Here is a 23,389-nt window from a genome sequence, read left to right on the forward strand (position 1 = left end):
CCCTGACCCCCCAGACCCCCCATCACCCCCCATGCCGCCGCAGACCACCTGCACCAAACATGCTTATATATTTATATATTTCTTCATTTGAATCTTCTTTGGTAAATACTTTATATTTATCTCGTGTTTTTGTGTTTTTGTGGACACAGAGGAGAGAAAAGTCAAACACAGAGACTAAAGCTGGTTCTGATTCTAAAGATTCTTCAGAAATAAACGTTTATTGATCTTTGAAAAGCATTTTTATCACTTTATCAGCTGAAAATCGTCTAAAAAACAGCTAAATTATGGCTTCACAGTCGTTTCTGGGGCGGTTTAAGTGTGTTCTCGTGTCAGACCTGGTTTGAGTTCAGAGTTTAAACTCAACATAATATTATAAACATGAGTTTCTTCTCTCTAACGTGAGTCAAACCCCGTGAACAGACACACGGGCGGAGCAGGAGCCCTGGTTTAAACACAGGGGGCGCTCATTCTTCCGATTATCCCCACACCCCGTGAACGCAGCATTAGCATCTAGCTAGCTACGGCTTAAATACGGATATGAGGCGTAAAGACGTGTTTGCGTCACAGTTACATGACGTCACTGACGGAGTGAGTCACGTTTAAATCTATAAAAACATAATAAAGAAGATTATCGGCGTGTTTGACCTCATTTATTCATTAAACACAACAAAACACATCGCTCGGTCGCTAGTATCCGGAGAGGAGGGACGCCGTGCGTGATGACGTAAGGCGATGACGCTGCGCCGCAGTGTCTTCTGGGGGATCCGCGGGCTGTTTGTTTGTTTGTTTGTTTGTTTGTTTGTAGCCGTGAGCTGTTTGTGTGAAACTCAAACTCACTTCATATTTGAATAGTTTAAACTCTCCGGTGCTGATGGGGTTCAGAAGGACTCTCGACCACCGCGGGAGGAGGACCCCCAGCGGACTCCGCTTCCACGGTTTACCGGCCGGGAGAGGCGGCGAAGGGGAGCAGGTCTCCCGGCTCACGCGGCGGAGGAGGGCGGCCTGGGTGACTGCTGTCCGCCGCGACATCCTCTTCAACCGCACCCCCACATCCACGAGGGTCTGCCCCAGACAGGTCCACCCAGGTGAGCCACAACCAGTGCTAAAGTGTCCTCTAGGAGCATAAACGTGTGCTAAAGTGTCCTCTAGGAGCATAAATGTGTGTTAAAGTGTCCTCTAGGAGCATAAACGTGTGCTAAAGTGTCCTCTAGGAGCATAAACGTGTGCTAAAGTGTCCTCTAGGAGCATAAACGTGTGTTAAAGTGTCCTCTAGGAGCATAAACGTGTGTTAAAGTGTCCTCTAGGTGCATAAACGTGTGTTAAAGTGTCCTCTAGGAGCATAAACGTGTGTTAAAGTGTCCTCTAGGAGCATAAACGTGTGTTAAAGTGTCCTCTAGGAGCATAAACGTGTGTTAAAGTGTCCTCTAGGAGCATAAACGTGTGCTAAAGTGTCCTCTAGGAGCAAAAACGTGTGTTAAAGTGTCCTCTAGGAGCATAAACGTGTGTTAAAGTGTCCTCTAGGAGCATAAACGTGCTTAAGTGTCCTCTAGGAGCATAAACGTGTGTTAAAGTGTCCTCTAGGAGCATAAACGTGTGTTAAAGTGTCCTCTAGGAGCATAAACGTGTGTTAAAGTGTCCTCTAGGAGCATAAACGTGTGTTAAAGTGTCCTCTAGGAGCATAAACGTGTGCTAAAGTGTCCTCTAGGAGCATAAACGTGTGCTAAAGTGTCCTCTAGGAGCCTAAACGTGTGCTAAAGTGTCCTCTAGGAGCATAAACGTGTGTTAAAGTGTCCTCTAGGAGCATAAACGTGTGCTAAAGTGTCCTCTAGGAGCATAAACGTGTGTTAAAGTGTCCTCTAGGAGCATAAACGTGTGTTAAAGTGTCCTCTAGGAGCATAAACGTGTGTTAAAGTGTCCTCTAGGAGCATAAACGTGTGTTAAAGTGTCCTCTAGGAGCATAAACGTGTGTTAAAGTGTCCTCTAGAAGCATAAACGTGTGTTAAAGTGTCCTCTAGGAGCATAAACGTGTGCTAAAGTGTCCTCTAGGAGCATAAACGTGTGTTAAAGTGTCCTCTAGGAGCATAAACGTGTGCTAAAGTGTCCTCTAGGAGTATAAACGTGTGTTAAAGTGTCCTCTAGGAGCAAAAACGTGTGTTAAAGTGTCCTCTAGGAGCATAAACGTGTGCTAACGTCTCCTCTAGGAGCATAAACGTGCTTAAGTGTCCTCTAGGAGCATAAACGTGTGTTAAAGTGTCCTCTAGGAGCATAAACGTGTGTTAAAGTGTCCTCTAGGAGCATAAACGTGTGCTAAAGTGTCCTCTAGGAGCATAAACGTGTGTTAAAGTGTCCTCTAGGAGCATAAACGTGTGCTAAAGTGTCCTCTAGGAGCATAAACGTGTGCTAAAGTGTCCTCTAGGAGCCTAAACGTGTGCTAAAGTGTCCTCTAGGAGCATAAACGTGTGTTAAAGTGTCCTCTAGGAGCATAAACGTGTGCTAAAGTGTCCTCTAGGAGCATAAACGTGTGTTAAAGTGTCCTCTAGGAGCATAAACGTGTGTTAAAGTGTCCTCTAGGAGCATAAACGTGTGTTAAAGTGTCCTCTAGGAGCATAAACGTGTGTTAAAGTGTCCTCTAGGAGCATAAACGTGTGTTAAAGTGTCCTCTAGAAGCATAAACGTGTGTTAAAGTGTCCTCTAGGAGCATAAACGTGTGCTAAAGTGTCCTCTAGGAGCATAAACGTGTGTTAAAGTGTCCTCTAGGAGCATAAACGTGTGCTAAAGTGTCCTCTAGGAGCATAAACGTGTTTTAAAGTGTCCTCTAGGAGCATAAACGTGTGCTAAAGTGTCCTCTAGGAGCATAAACGTGTGCTAAAGTGTCCTCTAGGAGCATAAACGTGTGTTAAAGTGTCCTCTAGGAGCATAAACGTGTGTTAAAGTGTCCTCTAGGAGCATAAACGTGTGCTAAAGTGGGTTAATGACGTCCTGTGTTTGCAGGTAAACCGGTTCATGAAAAGCTGGAGTCAGATCCAGACCGGGTCCCGTCTCTGCACCTGGACGGAGGTGAAGGAAGCGTGGGACGCCCCGAGCGTCTGCTCCGGCCGGTGCAGGAGGACGGAGGCAGGAGCGAGAAACACAGCCACGGCACAGAGACGCGTACTTCACACGGGTCAGAACCAGCAGCAGGTGAGACGCTCACACGGGTCAGAACCAGCAGCAGGTGAGACGCTCACACGGGTCAGAACCAGCAGCAGGTGAGACGCTCTGACGGGTCAGAACCAGCAGCAGGTGAGACGCTCACACGGGTCAGAACCAGCAGCAGGTGAGACGCTCACACGGGTCAGAACCAGCAGCAGGTGAGACGCTCACACGGGTCAGAACCAACAGCAGGTGAGACGCTCACACGGGTCAGAACCAGCAGCAGGTGAGACGCTCACACGGGTCAGAACCAGCAGCAGGTGAGACGCTCACACGGGTCAGAACCAGCAGCAGGTGAGACGCTCACACGGGTCAGAACCAGCTGCAGGTGAGACGCTCACACGGGTCAGAACCAGCAGCAGGTGAGACGCTCACACGGGTCAGAACCAGCAGCAGGTGAGACGCTCACACGGGTCAGAACCAGCAGCAGGTGAGACGCTCACACGGGTCAGAACCAGCAGCAGGTGAGACGCTCACACGGGTCAGAACCAGCAGCAGGTGAGACGCTCACACGGGTCAGAACCAGCAGCAGGTGAGACGCACCGGCTGCATGAGTGGGTTTGAGGGAGGCTTTGTCCAGGGGTCCTGAGATCAGCGCCTGCTGGGTCAGAACAAAGTCTCAGTCCAGAAACAGGTTTCCTCGTCACCGTCTGGTTTCACTGCAAATATCTAAGAGCCCCCTCCCACTGTGCCTCCGTACCGTGCCCCAGCACCTTTCACGGCTAAAGTCTGGTTCCTTTGACCAGTGTGAGTGCAACCGGGCCTGGAGGGGGGGAGAAGTGCCCTAAAGCACGGGGCACGGGACGGAGGCACAGTGGGAGGGCGCCCTGAGTCAGCGGTGGGCAGTCTTTTGTTAAGTTCTAACAAACGTTCGGTTTCTGCTGCAAAGATAAACGACGTGTTTGAGCTCATTTAAAGATGATCGACTAAAGTTTAACTTCCAAGACTTTGACAGGAGCAACTCTAATGAGACGTAAAGTAACAAACTATTAAATAAATATTAATAATAATAATAAAGTGCTCAGGAGCCCTGTGAGCGCTACATGCTAAACATTTAGCAGTTACAATGTTGATCATTTAGCCTGTTAGCATGCTAACATGAGCTAATTCTCAGTGAACACCAAGCCCCGCCCACAGAGAGAGACTTCCTGTGTGGGTCCAATCAGGACGCTGGGTCAGCGTCAGTTCTCTGAGTGTCCACCAGGGGCAGGTTTCATGTTACACATGTTTACACAGCATCATCATATTTATATGATATATATTCTTTTTATTGGTCTTTTTAAAGTGGACGCAGACGCTGAGCCCAGAGCTTTCCTCTCTCGTGTCCTCTCGGGTGCAGAGAGGACGGCGGTTCGACCCTGGGCAGAGGTGAGGTCTCTGGTGCTGTCGGCTCTGATGCAGAAACCACGACCCCGACCACGACCCGAGGAGAGGGAGAGGAGGAACCAGGAGTTCAGGGTACGACTCACACAACAGACATGGTTTGGTTTTTAGTGTTTAACGACGTCACAAAGAGGAGGTGGAGCTGTGACGAGTCGTTCCACGTGTCAGCGATGATACTCACACATAAGTGAACCGATGGTCTCAGTGAGGACGTGTGGACGCTGTGTGGACGTGTGAACGCTGTGTGGACGCTGTGTGGACGCTGTGTGGACGTGTGAACGCTGTGTGAACGCTGTGTGGACGTGTGAACGCTGTGTGGACGTGTGAACGCTGTGTGGACGCTGTGTGAACGCTGTGTGAACGTGTGAACGCTGTGTGGACGTGTGAACGCTGTGTGGACGTGTGAACGCTGTGTGGACGAACTCACGGCTGACGTCACTGTTGCAGGAGCATTTCAGAGGCACTCTGGCAGCTGCTCTGGAGGCCTCCAGCAGGTCCAGGGCCCGACGCCGCGCCCCCTCCTCCTGCGAGTGCAACACGGAGCTGGTCCTCAAACGCCCCCCTGTGAAGGAGGAGAGCGCCGCCCCGGGGGAGTCTTCCTCCTCTTCCTCCTCTTCCTCCTGTCCCAGCTGCGTCCGGCTGCAGAGGAGGAACGCTGAGCTGGATGAGGTGTTGTCCTATCTCGCCCCAAAGATGGAGGACGTGAAGGACGTCAAACCCGTCCTGCAGCCGCAGAGGAACCAGACCGCCCCCACGGTGGGGGGCCCGTCTGCGCGTAAGTGTGACCTTTAAAGCTCATTTCTGCCCCATCTGTAAACGGAGACGTGCGTCTCTGTCCTCGTGCTTTCGTGGGTCCTCACCTCCTCTAGAGGGCGCGGTGTGTGTGTGTGTGTGTGTGTGTGTGTGGTTCTAATGTGTAAAGCTGAGACAAAGGTCCAAAAACAGTTGACTTTGAGAAGGAGGGGTGTTGTTGTGGTGTCGGGGGGGGGGGGGGTGTAGAGGGGAGAAGGAGAGATGGCTGCAGTGAGGTTGGGGGAGGGGGAGACGAGGGCTGCTTAAACCTGTTGAAGTCATTCAGCTGGTTCGCCCTCCTCATTGCCCCCTGTAGCTCTGGTCTTTGTGTTGTGACCTGTGATGGTCCTCACACCTTCCCAGACCTCCCTCAGCTTCTGCTCCACCTTTCTCCTGTAGCTGTCCTCAGCTTCTGCTCCACCTTTCTCCTGTAGCTGTCCTCAGCTTCTGCTCCACCTTTCTCCTGTAGCTGTCCTCAGCTTCTGCTCCACCTTTCTCCTGTAGCTGTCCTCAGCTTCTGCTCCACCTTTCTCCTGTAGCTGTCCTAAGCTTCTGCTCCACCTTTCTCCTGTAGCTGTCCTTAGCTTCTGCTCCACCTTTCTCCTGTAGCTGTCCTCAGCTCCTGCTCCAGCTTTCTCCTGTAGCTGTCCTTAGCTTCTGCTCCACCTTTCTCCTGTAGCCGTCCTCAGCTTCTGCTCCACCTTTCTCCTGTAGCTGTCCTCAGCTGCTGCTCCACCTTTCTCCTGTAGCTGTCCTCAGCTTCTGCTCCACCTTTCTCCTGTAGCTGTCCTCAGCTTCTGCTCCACCTTTCTCCTGTAGCTGTCCTCAGCTTCTGCTCCACCTTTCTCCTGTAGCTGTCCTCAGCTCCTGCTCCACCTTTCTCCTGTAGCCGTCCTCAGCTTCTGCTTCACCTTTCTCCTGTAGCTGTCCTCAGCTTCTGCTCCACCTTTCTCCTGTAGCTGTCCTTAGCTTCCCTCACACAGTGCTTCACCTCCTGCTGTGCTGCCTTCATGGCCTCCCTGTCCCTGCTCCTTCTTCTGGTTGAGGACAGCCTTAACTCTTTGCGTTACCCATGACTTGTTGTTACGGTAACAGCGGACAGTCTTGACAGGGGAGACCACGTCTGCACAGGAGCTCAGGTCCTCCGTCAGACAGTGTGTCGTCCCCTCTGTGTCCTCACCGTGCGGGTGGATCAGCACATCCCAGACTGATGTGTTGGAACAGTCTCTCAGGGCACTTTCCATCTCCGGGGACGACCTCCTGATGGTGCCAGTTGTCTCTGGCGGTTGGACCAGGGGGGGGGTCAACAGTGGCTGCAGGTGAACCAGGTTGTGATCGGACTTCCCCAGTGGGGGGAGGGGAGTCGCTCTGTATGCACCCCTTACATTAGCATACAGGAGATCAACTGTCCTGTTGTTTGAGTCCAAAGTTGCGTGATTTAAGTCCCCAGAGATGATCATGAACGCCTCAGGGTGCTGAGTCTGCAGCCGTGCAGTGACTGAGTGGATCCCCTCTCGTGATCACGTGACTGAACTCCCTCTGCAGATAATATGGCCGCAGGCTTATGGAGATGTGTCCTGGGTCACACCAGCGGTCGTTCACATACATGATGAGTCCCCCACCATTGTTTTTTCCACTCGCTTCTGTGTCTCTGTCGTTTCTCACGGCAGTGAATCAGGTCAACGTTAGCATCTGGTAGGTGGTGGTTTAGCCGAGTATCCGTAAAGATGAACAAGTTGCTCTCACAGTAGATCCGCTGGTTGTTCAGCGCGGACAGCTCGTCCATCTTGTTTGGCTGCGAGTTCACATTCCCCGTGATGACGGAGGGAATCGCCTCCGATTCTCAGCTCGCTCTGCCTTTAGCTCCGCCTCAGCCTTGCAGCCCCAGGGTCTCCTCCTCGGCTCCGCCGGGATGGGGTGTCGTATCCCCGTTCCTCTCTTGAGTAATTCAGAAAAATTGTCTCTTTGTTGCATTTGAAAGTAGAAATATCCACAGGATAAATATAAAATACTCAATCTCTTCACAATAAGAGTAAAAGAGGAGAAAATAGTCAAAACAGGGTAAAAGAGCTAAAAACCGGAGAGCTCCTGGAGAGGCAGCCGTCTCCCACAGTGCCCGCGTTAGCCGCTAGCGTTAGCCGTTAGCGTTAGCTGTTAGCGTTAGCTGTTCCAGCTAAGTGCAGATGAAAGTGATGTTAGCATCCAGGAGCAGCGTAGCCATGTGGGCGTGCGTTTGAATGGCGTTCCTCTCCTTTCTCTCAGTCCATGATTCGACAGATTCAACCTTTGATTCAGTTCAGTTTTATTTCTGGTGCTGAATCATTAAAGTTCTCTCAGGACACTTTAGTGAGCAGGTGACGACCAAACTCTGACGTATTCATGATAAACAGACACAATAATCCCCCGTTGTTCACACAGTGACGCTGAAAACCTTCCCTTTAACAGACAGGAGCGGACAGACGCAGCTCTGTGGAGGACAGACGTCTGTCTGCAGAGAAGGAGAGAGAAAGAGAGAAGAGACGGACGGATGGACGCAGAGACACAGAGACAGACAGAGAGACAGAGATCAGAGCAGCCTCCACAGTAACTACATTAATATCCACAGTAACGTGATTCTGACTGTTACGGCAGTAAACACGTTTTTTGGCAGCTTCAGATTTTCAGACTTTGCTCTTTTTACGTTTAAATTTAACAAAATAAAACACTTTATTTAAACGGGAAGAGGTCAAATAATGTTGATTATCATTAAAACGCTTCAGTTTCAGCGTTAATCGTGGTTAAACGTGTGCGTGTGTGTGTGTGTGCAGGTGTGGCGCCTCTGTCGCCGCCTCAGGACGTCCTCAGTGACCAGCGTCCTCCAGAGGACTCGCCCCAGCATCAACCCCAGCATGAACCTCAGCGTGAACCCCAACGTGAACCTCAACGGGAACCTCAGCGTGAACTCTGGCTTGAGCTCCTGGGTGGACCTCGGCGTGAACCTCGGCGGCGGTCGAATCCTCGCTTCAGTCAGAGCTGACTGAAGCTGTTCCGGTTCCTTCGCTCCTCGGCGGCGCTGGACCAGAGGTGGTGCCACGTGTGCCGCCTCCACTCGGACCCGTCCCGCCGCCTGATCACTGGTTCCTGCGTGTTTAAGTTCCACAGCAGCAGCAACGTCCTCAGAGACGGCGTGGAGCGCTCAGAGCTGCTGATGTGCGACCTGCAGCCGGGGGGCGCCAAAGACCCGTCCGCTGCTCCGTCAGGACCCGGGGCTACGGAGGCCTGAACCCGCCAAACCAAAGATCATTTATTTTTTAGTATTTTTGGTCAATTTTCTGAACAAATTTCCGTTTAAGTTTTGACGCTGTTGCTGTTTTAATGCTGGACTCTGATTGGCTCCAGACGAGCTGTGAAGTCATCACTCCTGCAGGGCGCTCAGGTGTTTTATTCTTTTATTGTTTTAATGTTTTTTCTGCTGCAGCGTGAATTTGCTTCCTATTGTTTTTTTATTATTGTGATTAAATATCTTTTATGTTTTGATGTTTAAATAAAATCATAAATGTGGAATAAAAAATATTTTTCACAAAGAAATATTTTTTCTTTCAGCAGCTAAAAAAATTAAATGTTCTTAATGAGCAGTTTAATCTTAATATTATCAATGAAATTCTTATTTAATGTTTCTTTCCATCACTGACAGGGAAGATATTATTTATTATTATATTTCATTAGAACTCATCCAAAGTCACACATTCATTATATAAATATAGAAATATTAGATTCAAGGTTGAAGAAGCTTTATTTATTCATCCTGAGGGAAACGATCGTGCAACAGTTTGAACACAAAGATGAAAGGATCAGAGACAATAAGCATAAAAACATAAATCACATCAAAATAAATCAAACAATAACTAAGTGAGTGCAACAGACGTCGTGGTTAAACGCAGGTTTAACCAATAAACAACAACACGCAGCAGTTTATCAGCAGATGAAATAAAACAAGAACAAACTAAAGAAGTGAGAACAGTTTTAAAGTGAAGCAGCGTTTCTGAGTGAACTCAGTGACAGTAAATATAATATTAGTTATTATATTACATTCATTATATTGTTCCACTACATTCTAGTTTATTCTATTATATCCTTTATTACACTTTTATATTCCATTATCTTTTATTTTATTGTATTATATTGTATTCATATGTTTATATTATTATTTTTATTACATTATTCCATACATTATATATTTATATTATTACATATATGTTATTTATTTACTTTAAATATTATTATTCCATACATGTTTAATAGTTAGATCATATATTTATGTTATCATTGTTCCATTTATATTATTTATATCATATATGGAATAATATATATTTTTATTATTATTGCGTATGTTATTTATTTATATTATTTCATATATGTTATATTTATATTATAAATGTATTTATATTAGTATTATATATTTGTTACGTATTAATATATTTTTATATTATTATTCCATACATGTTAAATATTAATATCATATATTTATTTATATATTATTGCGCTGTGATGACGTAGGTCGCGTGTGTCGCGTGTGTCGCAGGTAAAGGTGTCTCGTGCTGCTCTGCTCGTGCCCCGCAGGTGCGCGCGTGCCCCTCCTTCCCTGGACTTTGTTTTGAATCTTTCTTCCGCTTTCTTCTGACGTCACTTCCGGTCGTAAAGATGGCGGTCAGAGCTCCGGGAGGAGGCGGCTGACCGGAGGCTCTGCGCAAACATCACCGGGGACCTGCGCCTCTGAGCGGCCAGCGGCGGAGCCAGCGCCCGGGGCTCGGGGCTCGAGGGGCCGGGACGGAGGCTCCGTGTCCCCGCTGCGTGTCTGCGGAAGGTGGGTCCGTCTCCGTGGTCGCCACCGGGCCACTGATTTAAAATGGCTCCCGGAAAGTGCAGAAGGTGGCCCGGGAAGGGGTCTGCGGAGGGACGTGGCGCCCCGGGGATTATCACTTTATTATTATTATTATTATAGAATATTATTATAGTTTATTATAGTTTATTATTATAGATTATTACAGGTTATTATTATAGATTATAACAGTTTATTATAGTTTATTATTATAGTTATTATTACAGTTATTATAGTTTATTATTATAGATTATAACAGTTTATTATAGTTTATTACAGGTTATTATAACAGTTATTATAGTTTATTATTATAGATTATAACAGTTTATTATAGTTTATTACAGGTTATTATAACAGTTATTATAGTTTATTACTATAGATTATTACAGGTTATTATAGTTTATTATCACAGTTATTATGACAGTTATTATAGTTTATTATTATAGATTATTACAGGTTATTATAGTTTATTATCACAGTTATTATAGTTTATTATTATAGATTATTACAGGTTATTATAGTTATTATCACAGTTATTATGACAGTTATTCTAAAGACAGGGGACAAAGTTAGACACAAGTTTAGTTTATAAACTTTTACATCACAAACATCTGGATATTAATATAAATATTATATTATAAATATTATATTATTAAATAGTTATATTTTAGCATATTATACTTTATAACATTGTGTTATGCTCCATATATTATTATAAATTAATATATCTTATAACACTTTACTATATTCCATTAAATTATATTTTATGGAATTATATTACATTTATTTTTACATATTTATATTGTTATAGTGTATTACATTATATTATATTTTACTATATTACAATAATTGATATTCTATTATATTCCATATATATCCTTATACCTTTATTATTATTACAGATTATTATATTTAATTATTATGGATTATAAAAGTTTATTATAGTTATTATAAAAGTTTATAATAGTTATTATAACAGTTATTTTAAAGACAGGGGACAAAGTTAGACACAAGTTTAGTTTCTAAACTTTTAAATCACAAACATCTGGATATTTATATATTTATATATAAATGACAATAACTGCTTATTTCACATATAATATTATTATAATATTATAATTACATAAACACACTTATTTCATATGTTATTAAATAGTTATATTATTATATTTTAATATATTATACTTTATAACACTGTGTTATATTCCATATAAATATTATATGTTAATATATTTTATAACATTATACTATATTCCATTCAATTATACTTTATTGTATTATCATACATATATCTTTTACATATTTATATTATTATACTGTAATACACTATATTATATTATATTTTCTTATTATATTTATCACAATATTTTATATTGTATTATAATCCAAATATATTCATATATGTATATTAGTTTACTTTATGTGTTATTGCATAAATATATATATTAAATATTTAAACATTAAAAAAGAGGAAAAGCAAGATATCATAGTAGTTATGTAAACAGTAAAAAAAATATAATAATTATTATGTAAACAGTAATAAAACAAGATATCATAATAAATACATAAACAGGAAAATCTAAATATATAAACAGTAAAATCTAAATATATAAAATAAATATGTAAACAGTAAAATAAAGGAAGATATAATAATAATAATTTAAAAAGTGAAACAGCAGAACAAACACAGCAAATGAAGAATATAAATGCAAACAGGCTGAAAAGTTGAAACCCATCGTTTTCATAGAACATATTGTTTGTTTGTTAGAAACCGAGTTGAAGTGTGAGACGATGACGCTGACGACCTTTGTTCTGCAGCTGTGACCTGATTCCACCAACATGGTTCCAACATGAGCGCGTCGCCCGCGGACGTCTGGTGTGAGTTTCACTTCTCGTTCTTATGGATTCATTAAAAACACGTCTGCATTCACTGAGCGGCTCTGATTTAAGATCCGTTAAAACGAGTTCAACGGCACAGAAACCGAAATGTTCTGAGCCACTTTGACCACAGAGGGCGCTGTCGGGTAGAAGATGGTGTCGTCTGCGAACTTTGTGTTGTTTTTGGACTCATTGTGATGCGGTGCGACCCCGTTTAGGCGACAACAGTGTTTGAAATGTCCGCGCATGGTCCCTCCTTCTTTTTTCTACGTCCCAACAGGCGCACAGGAAATGACCTCAGAACCGCCGTAGGCCTCGTGCTCGTACTCGTGCGCACGCTCGTGTTCGTACACGTGCAAACGTGCTTTACTAAAGCCCACCTCTCCCAAACGGGCCGTGGACGGCAAGCTTGCCGCTCCTAGACGTGGTACGGTTGCACTCACACTGGTCAAAGGAACCAGACTTTAGCCGTGACACGTGCTGGGGCACGGGACGGAGGCACAGTGGGAGGGGGCACGTGATGGAGGCACAGTGGGAGGGCGACCTTATTTAAGATCGGTTAAAACGGGTTCAACGGCACAGAAATCTAAATGTTTTGAGCGACCTTGACAACAGAGGGCGCTGTCGGGTAGAAGATGGTGTCGTCTGCGAACAGATGAATTCGATTGTTTCTAACATTTACACTTAATTCATTTCTGGAGATGTTCTGATTCTAACACACGTGTCTGAACTGCTTCAGATCCCCAAAGTGCTGGTGTCAGTGTCAGTGAGGACACAAGTCCAAATCAAACACTTTAAAGTACTTTATATGTGCACTTTTTCCGTCATGAGTGAGTGTCAAACTATGTATTTGTTTCGGTTTAACGTGAGTCCGGACACGCAGCGACGACAGCAACAACATCACGTCCATAATAACTAAATAAATAAATGGAAAAATGTAACAAGCTGGTATTCGCATATTCTTGTATCAGAAAGGAAAAAATGTTATTGGAACGTCTCTATTAATTTATAAAAAGTGTAAAATACAAAATAAAAAGGGGACCCAGAATAGAGCCCTGTGGCACACCTTAAGGCTCATTTCTGCTCTACGTTAGATACGCACATGGATACGGTCGATGATTTATGATTGGACAATCGATGTTCAGAGCGTAGTCATCAAACTCTGCGTTTTTCCAACCTGAATTCCCTCAAACTGCGGCAACAGACGGGTCAGAAGTGTCGGATGCAGATTGCGTGATTGGTCCAGATGTTGGTTTTTATAAATGTTAAAGTTGTTAGAGGTGGGAACTTAATTGTGAGGTGCTGTTGCCACCGTGTAAAGTTCCGATGTTTGTCCTCCAGTCTGTGAGGAGTGCCAGGACTATTTCCAGAAGGAGTGTCCGTCCCACGGGCCTCCGCTGTTTGTCCCCGACACGCCTGCGGTCCCGGGGTCGGCCAACAGGGCGGCGCTCACTGTCCCATCGGGCCTGGAGGTCTTCACCGAGGGGGACGAGGTGGATGTCCGCTGCCTGGATCCAAACATCCCCAAGGGGGCGGTGTTCGGTCCGTACGAGGGAGAGCTGGTGTCCAAGGACAAATCCTCCGGCTTCTTTTCCTGGATAGTAAGTTTGGCACCAGTTTGGACCCAAAGTAGAACGAGAGTAGAACCAATGTAGAACCAGTTTGGAACCAGAGTAGACCAGTTTGGAACCAGTGTAGACCAGTTTAGAACCAGTGTAGACCAGTTTAGAACCAGTGTAGAACAAGTTTAGAACCAGTGTAGACCAGTTTAGAACCAGTGTAGAACAAGTTTAGAACCAGTGTAGACCAGTTTAGAACCAGTGTAGAACAAGTTTAGAACAGTGTAGACCAGTTTAGAACCAGTGTAGACCAGTTTAGAACCAGTGTAGAACAAGTTTAGAACCAGTGTAGAACAAGTTTAGAACCAGTGTAGACCAGTTTAGAACCAGTGTAGACCAGTTTAGAACCAGTGTAGACCAGTTTAGAACCAGTGTAGACCAGTTTAGAACCAGTGTAGAACAAGTTTAGAACCAGTGTAGACCAGTTTAGAACCAGTGTAGACCAGTTTAGAACCAGTGTAGACCAGTTTAGAACCAGTGTAGACCAGTTTAGAACCAGTGTAGAACAAGTTTAGAACCAGTGTAGACCAGTTAAGAACAGTGTAGACCAGTTTAGAACCAGTGTAGACCAGTTTAGAACCAGTGTAGACCAGTTTAGAACCAGTGTAGACCAGTTTAGAACCAGTGTAGACCAGTTAAGAGCCAGTGTAGACCTGTTAAGAACCAGTGTAGACCAGTTAAGAGCCAGTGTAGACCAGTTTAGAACCAGTGTAGACCTGTTAAGAACCAGTGTAGACCAGTTAAGAACCAGTGTAGACCACTTAAGAACCAGTGTAGACCACTTAAGAACCAGTGTAGACCAGTTTAGAACCAGTGTAGACCTGTTAAGAACCAGTGTAGACCAGTTAAGAACCAGTGTAGACCAGTTTAGAACCAGTGTAGATCAGTTAAGAGCCAGTGTAGACCAGTTTAGAACCAGTGTAGACCAGTTAAGAGCCAGTGTAGACCAGTTAAGAACCAGTGTAGACCAGTGTAGACCAGTTTAGAACCAGTGTAGACCAGTTTGGAACCAGTGTAGACCAGTTTAGAACCAGTGTAGACCAGTTTGGAACCAGTGAAGACCAGTTTAGAACCAGTGTAGACCAGTTAGGAACCAGTGTAGACCACTTAAGAACCAGTGTAGACCAGTTAAGAACCAGTGTAGACCACTTAAGAACTAGTGTAGACCAGTTAGGAACCAGTGTAGACCAGTTAAGAACCAGTGTAGACCAGTTAAGAACCAGTGTAGACCACTTAAGAACCAGTGTAGACCAGTTAGGAACCAGTGTAGACCAGTTAAGAACCAGTGTAGACCACTTAAGAACCAGTGTAGACCACTTAAGAACCAGTGTAGACCAGTTAAGAACCAGTGTAGACCACTTAAGAACCAGTGTAGACCAGTTTGGAACCAGTGTAGACCAGTTTAGAACCAGTGTAGACCAGTTAGGAACCAGTGTAGACCACTTAAGAACCAGTGTAGACCAGTTAAGAACCAGTGTAGACCACTTAAGAACCAGTGTAGACCAGTTAGGAACCAGTGTAGACCAGTTAGGAACCAGTGTAGACCAGTTAAGAACCAGTGTAGACCACTTAAGAACCAGTGTAGACCACTTAAGAACCAGTGTAGACCAGTTAGGAACCAGTGTAGACCACTTAAGAACCAGTGTAGACCAGTTAGGAACCAGTGTAGACCAGTTAAGAACCAGTGTAGACCACTTAAGAACCAGTGTAGACCACTTAAGAACCAGTGTAGACCAGTTAGGAACCAGTGTAGACCACTTAAGAACCAGTGTAGACCAGTTAGGAACCAGTGTAGACCAGTTAAGAACCAGTGTAGACCACTTAAGAACCAGTGTAGACCACTTAAGAACCAGTGTAGACCAGTTAGGAACCAGTGTAGACCAGTTAGGAACCAGTGTAGACCAGTTAAGAACCAGTGTAGACCAGTTAGGAACCAGTGTAGACCACTTAAGAACCAGTGTAGACCACTTAAGAACCAGTGTAGACCACTTAAGAACCAGTGTAGACCACTTAAGAACCAGTTTAGAACCAGTTTGGACCCAGTTTGGAACCAGTCCGGCTCTGACAGTTTTGTGTATTTGTTGCAGATTGTTGATTTGAACAACGCATACCAATCCATCGATGGCAGCGATGAGACCAAAGCCAACTGGATGAGGTAGAACTCCGCTGACGTGTAAAGCTGAAAGTGTGATTTCCTCCCCGAGTCTTAAAGGTCGATAAACCGCGGCGTGTTTGTGACCTGCAGGTTCGTCCGGACTTCGTCGGAGGAAAGCGACAGGAACTTGACGGCGTTTCAACGCGGTAAGAACATCTACTTCCGAGTGTGTCGGACGCTGGCGGCAGGAGAGAAGCTGAGGGTCTGGTACAGCGACGACTACATCCGACGCCTTCACTGCGTCTCTCAGCAGAGCATCGACCGCAACCTGGACTCAGGTGAGCAAAGTCCCAATCATTAGTTTCACTTCCCAGCTTTCTGAGGAGCAACTGAAGCTGCTCTCATCAAAGCCACCAGACTCACTCAACAGTGGTTTTACTCCCAGAACACAGGAGCTGCTGGTCCATCGCTGCGTCCATCGGTTTGTTTGTTTGTGTCACTTTGGTGTTTTAAAGATCTAAGAACGAACAAAAATAACCACGGAAGCAGCGTCAGAGCAGCACCTCCTGTGTTCTGTGAAGTAAAATGACTGTTTGATGGAGTCTGGTGGCTTTGAGGCAGGGGTATCTTCAAATCCCCGATTGGATTAGACTTTCGATTTAAATTAAATTTTTCAGCTCTGACGAATCTAAAAAGTGTCCCAGGAGCATAAACGTGTGTTAAAGTGTCCTCTAGGAGCCTAAACGTTTGCTAAAGTGTCCTCTAGGAGCATAAACGTGTGTTAAAGTGTCCTCTAGGAGCCTAAACGTTTGCTAAAGTGTCCTCTAGGAGCATAAACGTGTGCTAAAGTGTCCTCTAGCAGTCTAAACGTGTGTTAAAGTGTCCTCTAGGAGCATAAACGTGTGTTAAAGTGTCCTCTAGGAGCATAAACGTGTGTTAAAGTGTCCTCTAGGAGCATAAACGTGTGTTAAAGTTTCCTCTAGGAGCATAAACGTGTGTTAAAGTGTCCTCTAGGAGCATAAACGTGTGTTAAAGTGTCCTCTAGGAGCATAAACGTGTGCTAAAGTGTCCTCTAGGAGCATAAACGTGTGCTAAAGTGTCCTCTAGGAGCATAAACGTGTGTTAAAGTGTCCTCTAGGAGCATAAACGTGTGTTAAAGTGTCCTCTAGGAGCATAAACGTGTGTTAAAGTGTCCTCTAGGAGCATAAACGTGTGTTAAAGTGTCCTCTAGGAGCATAAACGTGTGCTAAAGTGTCCTCTAGGAGCATAAACGTGTGCTAAAGTGTCCTCTAGGAGCATAAACGTGTGTTAAAGTGTCCTCTAGGAGCATAAACGTGTGCTAAAGTGTCCTCTAGGAGCATAAACGTGTGTTAAAGTGTCCTCTAGGAGCATAAACGTGTGCTAAAGTGTCCTCTAGGAGCATAAACGTGTGCTAAAGTGTCCTCTAGGAGCATAAACGTGTGTTAAAGTGTCCTCTAGGAGCACAAACGTGTGCTAAAGTGTCCTCTAGGAGCATAAACGTGTGCTAAAGTGTCCTCTAGGAGCATAAACGTGTGTTAGTGTCCTCTAGGAGCATAAACATGTGCTAAAGTGTCCTCTAGGAGCATAAACATGTGCTAAAGTGTCCTCTAGGAGCATAAACGTGTGCTAAAGTGTCCTCTAGGAGACTAAACATGTGCTAAAGTGTCCTCTAGGAGTTCAGGGCTGCAGTGAATGAGTATAAGGGGCTTAAAAACCCTGTTTTGTTCCAGATACCAGGAAACCAGCAGTCAACATTCAAAAGGACTTTAAATCCCCCTGCCTGCAGTCGGCTCTGCAGGGTAAACCCAGCCCCAGCAAACAACCCGGGGAAGAGTCCGACCTTCAGCCGTCTGCCAAGAGGAAGAAGATCGACCTCATCTTCAAAGACGTCCTGGAGGCTTCTCTAGAGGACTCCAGCCAGTCCAGGTCCCAGTCTTGCCTCCACAGTGAGGGTAAAGCAGCGGGGCTCGGGTTTAACGTTCAGAACCTGAAGGTGGAGGAGAACGAGGAGGAGAACCACAGCAGCGAGGAACCTTCCACCTCCTTCTGCCCCAACTGTGTCAAACTGAAGAGGAGGATCCAGGAGCTGGAGGAGGAGCTGTCCCGTGTCAGAGGAGAGCGGCGGGACGGGGTCGGCCCACCAGTGTCTGGACCCACCCTGACCCAACGAGATCAGGCCCCGCCAAACCCTGAGCAAGGCCCCGTCGAGGATTTTCAAGGTATGTTCATCCACACTGCCATGCACATGGTTCAAATGTGAACTTAAAGCTGGTATCAGAAGCTGATTGTCTTTGTCTCTGCAGTGATGGAGCCCTTGACGCCCACTCAGGTGGTTGTGGATGAAGACGACCAGGACGTGGACTCGGCTGATGAGTCGATTGCTGCCGATCTCGTGATTTCTCCAGAAGACTCGTTGAAGCTTTCCTCTGGAGGAGGCAGACGGATCCGTCGCTTCAAGCAGGAGTGGCTGAAAAAGTTCTGGTTCCTTCGCTACTCGCCAACCCTTAATGAGATGTGGTGCCACGTCTGCCGCCAGTACACCGTCCAGTCATCCCGAACCTCTGCCTTCATCATCGGCTCCAAGCAGTTTAAGATCCACACCATCAAACTCCACAGCCAGAGCAACCTCCACAAGAAGTGTCTGCAGCTGTACAAGCTGCGCATGCATCCAGAGAAGACCGAGGAGATGTGCAAGAACATGATGCTGCTGTTCAACGCCGCCTACCACCTGGCCCTGGAGGGACGGCCCTTTTCAGACCTCCGTCCGCTGGCAGAGCTTCTGAAGAGGTGCGAGCTCAAAGTGGTGGACCAGTACATGAATGACGGAGACTGCCAGATCCTCCTCCACCACATCGCCCGGGCTTTAAAAGAAGACCTGGCAGAGAAGATGCGCCTGTCTCCCTACCTGAGTGTCATCATGGACGCCCAAAATGACGACCTCTTCTCAGACATGGTGGCAGTTTATGTCCAGTTCATTTCCAATGAGGGCTCCCCAAACACAGAGTTCCTGTCCATGCAGAGACTGAGCATGGCCAGTGTGGACGGATACCTCCAGGCTATGGATCGAGCCTTTAGTGTCCTGGGCCTCAGGTTTCAGGACCTGCTGGTGATCGGTCTGGGGGTGGACGGCACCAACATCTCTTCGGGAATGAGAGCCAACCTGTACATAGCTATTCAAAAGACTTTTCCTTGGATCCTTTGCCTTCCGATCATGATCCATAGGCCCCATCTGGAGGTGTTGGATGCCATCAGTGGGAAGGAGCTCTCCTGCCTGGAGGATCTGGAAAACAACCTCAAGCAGCTCCTCAGTTTCTACCGCTACTCCCCCCGCATGATGGCCGAGCTGCGATCCACTGCTCCAACACTGTCGGAGGAGACAGAGTTCTTAGGAGACATCAGAGCCATTCGATGGATCATAGGAGAACCAAACGTCCTTAACGCGCTCATCAAAGATTACCTGGAGGTAGTCAGCCATCTGAAGGAGATCAGCAGCCAGACGCAGAGGGCCGATGCTGCAGCCATCGCCCTAACTCTCCTCCAGTTCCTCATGGACTATCAGTCAGTGAAGCTCATCTACTTCCTTCTGGACATCATTGCTGTTCTCTCACGATTAGCCTTCACCTTCCAGGGGGAGTACCTGCTGGTGTCCCAGGTGGAAGCCAAGATAGAGGAGTCCATTCTGGAGATCGGCCAGCTGGTGGACAGCCCCGGAGAGTATCTGCAGGAGTTTGAGGAAAATTTCCGAGAGAGCTTCAACGGCGTCGCTCTGAAGAACCTGCGCGTTGCAGAGTCCAAGTTTCAGTCCATCAGAGAAAAGATCTGCAACAGGAGCCAGAGCATCCTGTCTCAGAGGCTGGACCTGCAGAGCCGCTCGTTTGCCAAAGCCTGCAAGGTCCTGGACCTGTCCACCTGGCCTCACAACCAGGAGGACCTGCAGGCTTACGGGGAGGACCAAATCCAGGTGATACTCAACCAGCTGGAGTCCATTCCCTCTGGGGGTCAGGAGGGCTCTCAGGCCAGGGGCAGCCTGGTGTTGGAATGGAAGGATCTGAAAGCAGACTACTGCAGCATGAACGGGTTTAAAGAGGTCACCAGTCACATCTGCAGGTACAAGCAGCGCTTTCCTCTGCTCAACCGGGTCGTGCAGGTTGTCAGAGTCCTGCCCAGTTCCACGGCCTGCTGCGATAAAGGCCGAGGGTCTCTGCAGAAGATGTGTAAGAACAACCGTTCCCGGCTGACTCTGGAGCAGATGAACGACCTGCTGACTGTGGCGGTGAACGGGCCGCCCATCGCCAACTTCGATGGGAAGCGAGCGCTGGACAGCTGGTTCGAGGAGAAGTCTGGCAGCAGTTACTCTCTGTCAGCTGAGGTGCTGAGCAGGATGTCAGCTGGTGAACAGAAGTCCGTGTTGCACAGCGTTGATGTCAACACAGAGTTCTACCCCGACATCTAACCGGAGACCCAGTGGTGTGGTGCTACAGTCGACTAACACACACAGGGAGTCCCTGCAGGGCGACTCCTGCAGCTTCAGGGGAACTTCTGAAAAGACTGTGAAGCTCAGCCAAAATATAAAAATCTAAATTATGATTTGATAATATAATTTATCTTCTGAAGCACTGCACTCATCAGATTACAGGATTACAAACCGACATAATTCCACCACCAATCAGAGTCAAGTGTAAGTTATAAAAACAACAAAAGGTCGGGGACCCCGGTGCCGCACCTCTGGGCAAACCTCTGATGAAACCCCGCTCAGCTGAGTGGACGGATCACAGAACGGGCCAGCGGGCACAGACCCAGGGCCCGGCTGCAAAAAGAGACGCAACGAGAGTACAAAGAGACATAAAACAACCACAAAGAGACACAAAACAACTACAAAGAGACACAAAACAACCACAAAGAGACACAAAACAACCACAAAGAGACATAAAACAACCACAAAGAGACACAAAACAACCACAACAAGACGCTAAAGAACCAGAAACACATGCAGAATGACTGAAGAGTCACAGAGCAGCCTCAGAGAGACGCAGAACAACCATAAAGACTCACAAAAGAACCACAAAGACACAAAACAACTACAAAGAGACACAAAACAACCACAAAGAGACACAAAACAACTACTAAGAGACACAAAACAACTACAAAGAGAAACAAAACAACCTCAAAGAGACACAAAACAACCACAAAGAGACACAACACAACCACAAAGAGACACAAAACAACCACAAAGAGACACAAAACAACTACAAAGAGACACAAAACAACCACAAAGAGACACAAAACAACTACAAAGAGACACAAAACAACCACAAAGAGACACAAAACAACCACAAAGAGACACAAAACAACCACAAAGAGACAGCAGAGGCGCAGACGTGCAGCTGGGGTCTCAGTTGTTGAGCTCCACTGTCTCATGATCCGTCCACGTGGAGCCGAGAGACTTGTGTCACTGAGTGGCCGTTACACACAACAACACACACAACAACACACACAACAATAACACACAACAACACACAACAATAACACACAGTCATTATCCGCGGGGACAGACCCAGGGTCAGTGCAGGTCTGTCTGTGCTGACGCTGGAGTGTGCGGGTGTGTGAAGCCTTTATATTTCTATCAGAAAGAGTGTGTGTGTGTGTGCGCGCGCATGTGTGTGTGTGTGTGTGTGTGTGTGCGCGTGTGTGTGTGTGTGTCTTGTATAAAGTGTAGATGCTGTAAATGAGACTATTTTTCTCCTGAGCTCGATGCTTCTGCACAGGTGCTGGTGTGTGTCGGCTGTTTGCTGCTGCAGCTTCTGTCTGACGCTCGTTGTTTCTGCAGCTTCATGTTTAAGTTTCCTCCTCAGGCTGCAAACACTTCACACGTGTTTTTACCAAGTGCATGATCACATCAAAGTGCTGCTTTAAGCTTTAACGCACACTCACGTCCTGTTTGTAACGTTCAGACGCCTGTGTGTAAGAAATGTACGATGACCACGGTGAGACGGCGCTCTCACATGTGAGAGACGCCGTCCAAGACACTCGATCTGCTTTTGTCTGTGGAATGAAAATGTTTTGGGAACACGTTTGTTCGAGTGCTTTGTCTCAACTTTCACGTAAGAATCACATCAAATAAAGGTTAAAAATAAAGAAACAGACACAAAGGGAAGTGAATATAATATAAAGTACCGTATTTTCCACATTATAAGGAGCAGACGCTCCAGGGGGCGGCAGCAGCTCAGTCCATGGGTGACTCGGCTGGGAACCGTAGGGTTGCTGGTTCCTACCCTCACCTGTGGTCATGAAAGCTGGGTCAGGACCCAAAGAACCAGGTCCAGGTCAGGACCCAAAGAACCAGGTCCAGGTCAGGACCCAAAGAACCAGGTCCAGGTCAGGACCCACAGAACCAGGTCCAGGTCAGGACCCAAAGAACCAGGTCCAGGTCAGGACCCACAGAACCAGGTCCAGGTCAGGACCCAAAGAACCAGGTCCAGGTCAAGACCCAAAGAACCAGGTCCAGGTCAGGACCCAAAGAACCAGGTCCAGGTCAGGACCCAAAGAACCAGGTCCAGGTCAGGACCCACAGAACCAGGTCCAGGTCAGGACCCAAAGAACCAGGTCCAGGTCCAAGCGTGTGAAGTGTGTTTCCTCAGGAGGGGGTCTGGAGTCTCCCTTAGAGAGAGGGGGAGAAGTTCAGCATCCGTGAGGAACTCGGAGTAGAGCCGCTGCTCCTTTGTGTTGAAAGGAGCCAGTTGAGGTGGTTCAGGATCATCTGGTCTGGATGAACCCTGGGCGCCTCCCTAGGTAGGTGTTCCAGGCACGTCCAGCTGGGAGGAGGCCTCGGGGAAGACCCAGGACCAGGTGGAGAGATTAGATCTCCACACTGGCCTGGGAACGCCTCAGGATCCCCCAGTTAGAGCTGGTTAATGTGGCCCGGGAAAGGGAAGTTTGGGGTCCCTGCTGGAGCTGCTGCCCCTGAGACCTGATCCAGGATCAGAGGCTGGAGCTGCTGCCCCTGAGACCTGATCCAGGACCAGAGGCTGGAGCTGCTGCCCCTGAGACCTGATCCAGGACCAGAGGCTGGAGCTGCTGCCCCTGAGACCTGATCCAGGACCAGAGGCTGGAGCTGCTGCCCCTGAGACCTGATCCAGGACCAGAGGCTGGAGCTGCTGCCCCTGAGACCTGATCCAGGATCAGAGGCTGGAGCTGCTGCCCCTGAGACCTGATCCAGGATCAGAGGCTGGAGCTGCTGCCCCTGAGACCTGATCCAGGATCAGAGGCTGGAGCTGCTGCCCCTGAGACCTGATCCAGGATCAGAGGCTGGAGCTGCTGCCCCTGAGACCTGATCCAGGATAAATAAAGTAATTCTTCTTCTCCTCCAGTGGAGGCTGGGGTCACGTTCTGCATCCATTAGATGGAGCTGCGCTAAAGGGAACGTCAACACAACAGTCAGGGGAGGTCGTCTTGTTGCTTCCATTGATGCTCCATTGGTTCATGTTCAACTCTCTGGCTGCTGCTCTATTCCCGTGTTCTGCTGCGTGACTAATGGCCTTGAGTGTAAACTCT

General features: G+C 46.9%; 2 protein-coding genes across 3 annotated transcripts; both read left to right on the forward strand.

Annotated features, from left to right (window-relative positions):
- Nucleotides 1–732: 732 nt before the first annotated feature.
- On the forward strand, nucleotides 733–8,629 carry LOC310949022 (uncharacterized protein; the record flags this gene model as incomplete). The annotated part of the gene is made up of 7 exons (XM_083916354.1): nucleotides 733–773; nucleotides 883–1,085; nucleotides 2,992–3,180; nucleotides 4,478–4,650; nucleotides 5,023–5,331; nucleotides 8,175–8,372; nucleotides 8,429–8,629. 7 exons carry the CDS (start codon nucleotides 733–735, stop codon nucleotides 8,627–8,629), a joined length of 1,314 nt encoding a protein of 437 aa, XP_083772480.1.
- Nucleotides 8,630–10,039: 1,410 nt separating this feature from the next.
- prdm11 (PR domain containing 11) lies at nucleotides 10,040–21,898 on the forward strand. Of its 2 annotated transcripts, none has more exons than XM_083916985.1 (7): nucleotides 10,040–10,210; nucleotides 11,994–12,103; nucleotides 13,445–13,704; nucleotides 15,810–15,877; nucleotides 15,968–16,155; nucleotides 17,569–18,057; nucleotides 18,142–21,898. In XM_083916985.1, the coding sequence occupies exons 2-7, from the start codon at nucleotides 12,076–12,078 to the stop codon at nucleotides 20,289–20,291; spliced, it is 3,183 nt and encodes a 1,060-aa protein (XP_083773111.1). In that variant the 5' UTR covers nucleotides 10,040–10,210; nucleotides 11,994–12,075; the 3' UTR covers nucleotides 20,292–21,898. The 2 variants fall into 2 exon arrangements, with proteins under 2 accessions (XP_083773111.1, XP_083773112.1); XM_083916986.1 differs by having other exon boundaries at nucleotides 12,044–12,103.
- Nucleotides 21,899–23,389: the final 1,491 nt, after the last annotated feature.

This window comes from Echiichthys vipera (assembly GCF_963691815.1).
Source record: "Echiichthys vipera genome assembly, chromosome: 7".
In the NCBI taxonomy this organism is placed as follows: domain Eukaryota; kingdom Metazoa; phylum Chordata; class Actinopteri; order Perciformes; family Trachinidae; genus Echiichthys; species Echiichthys vipera.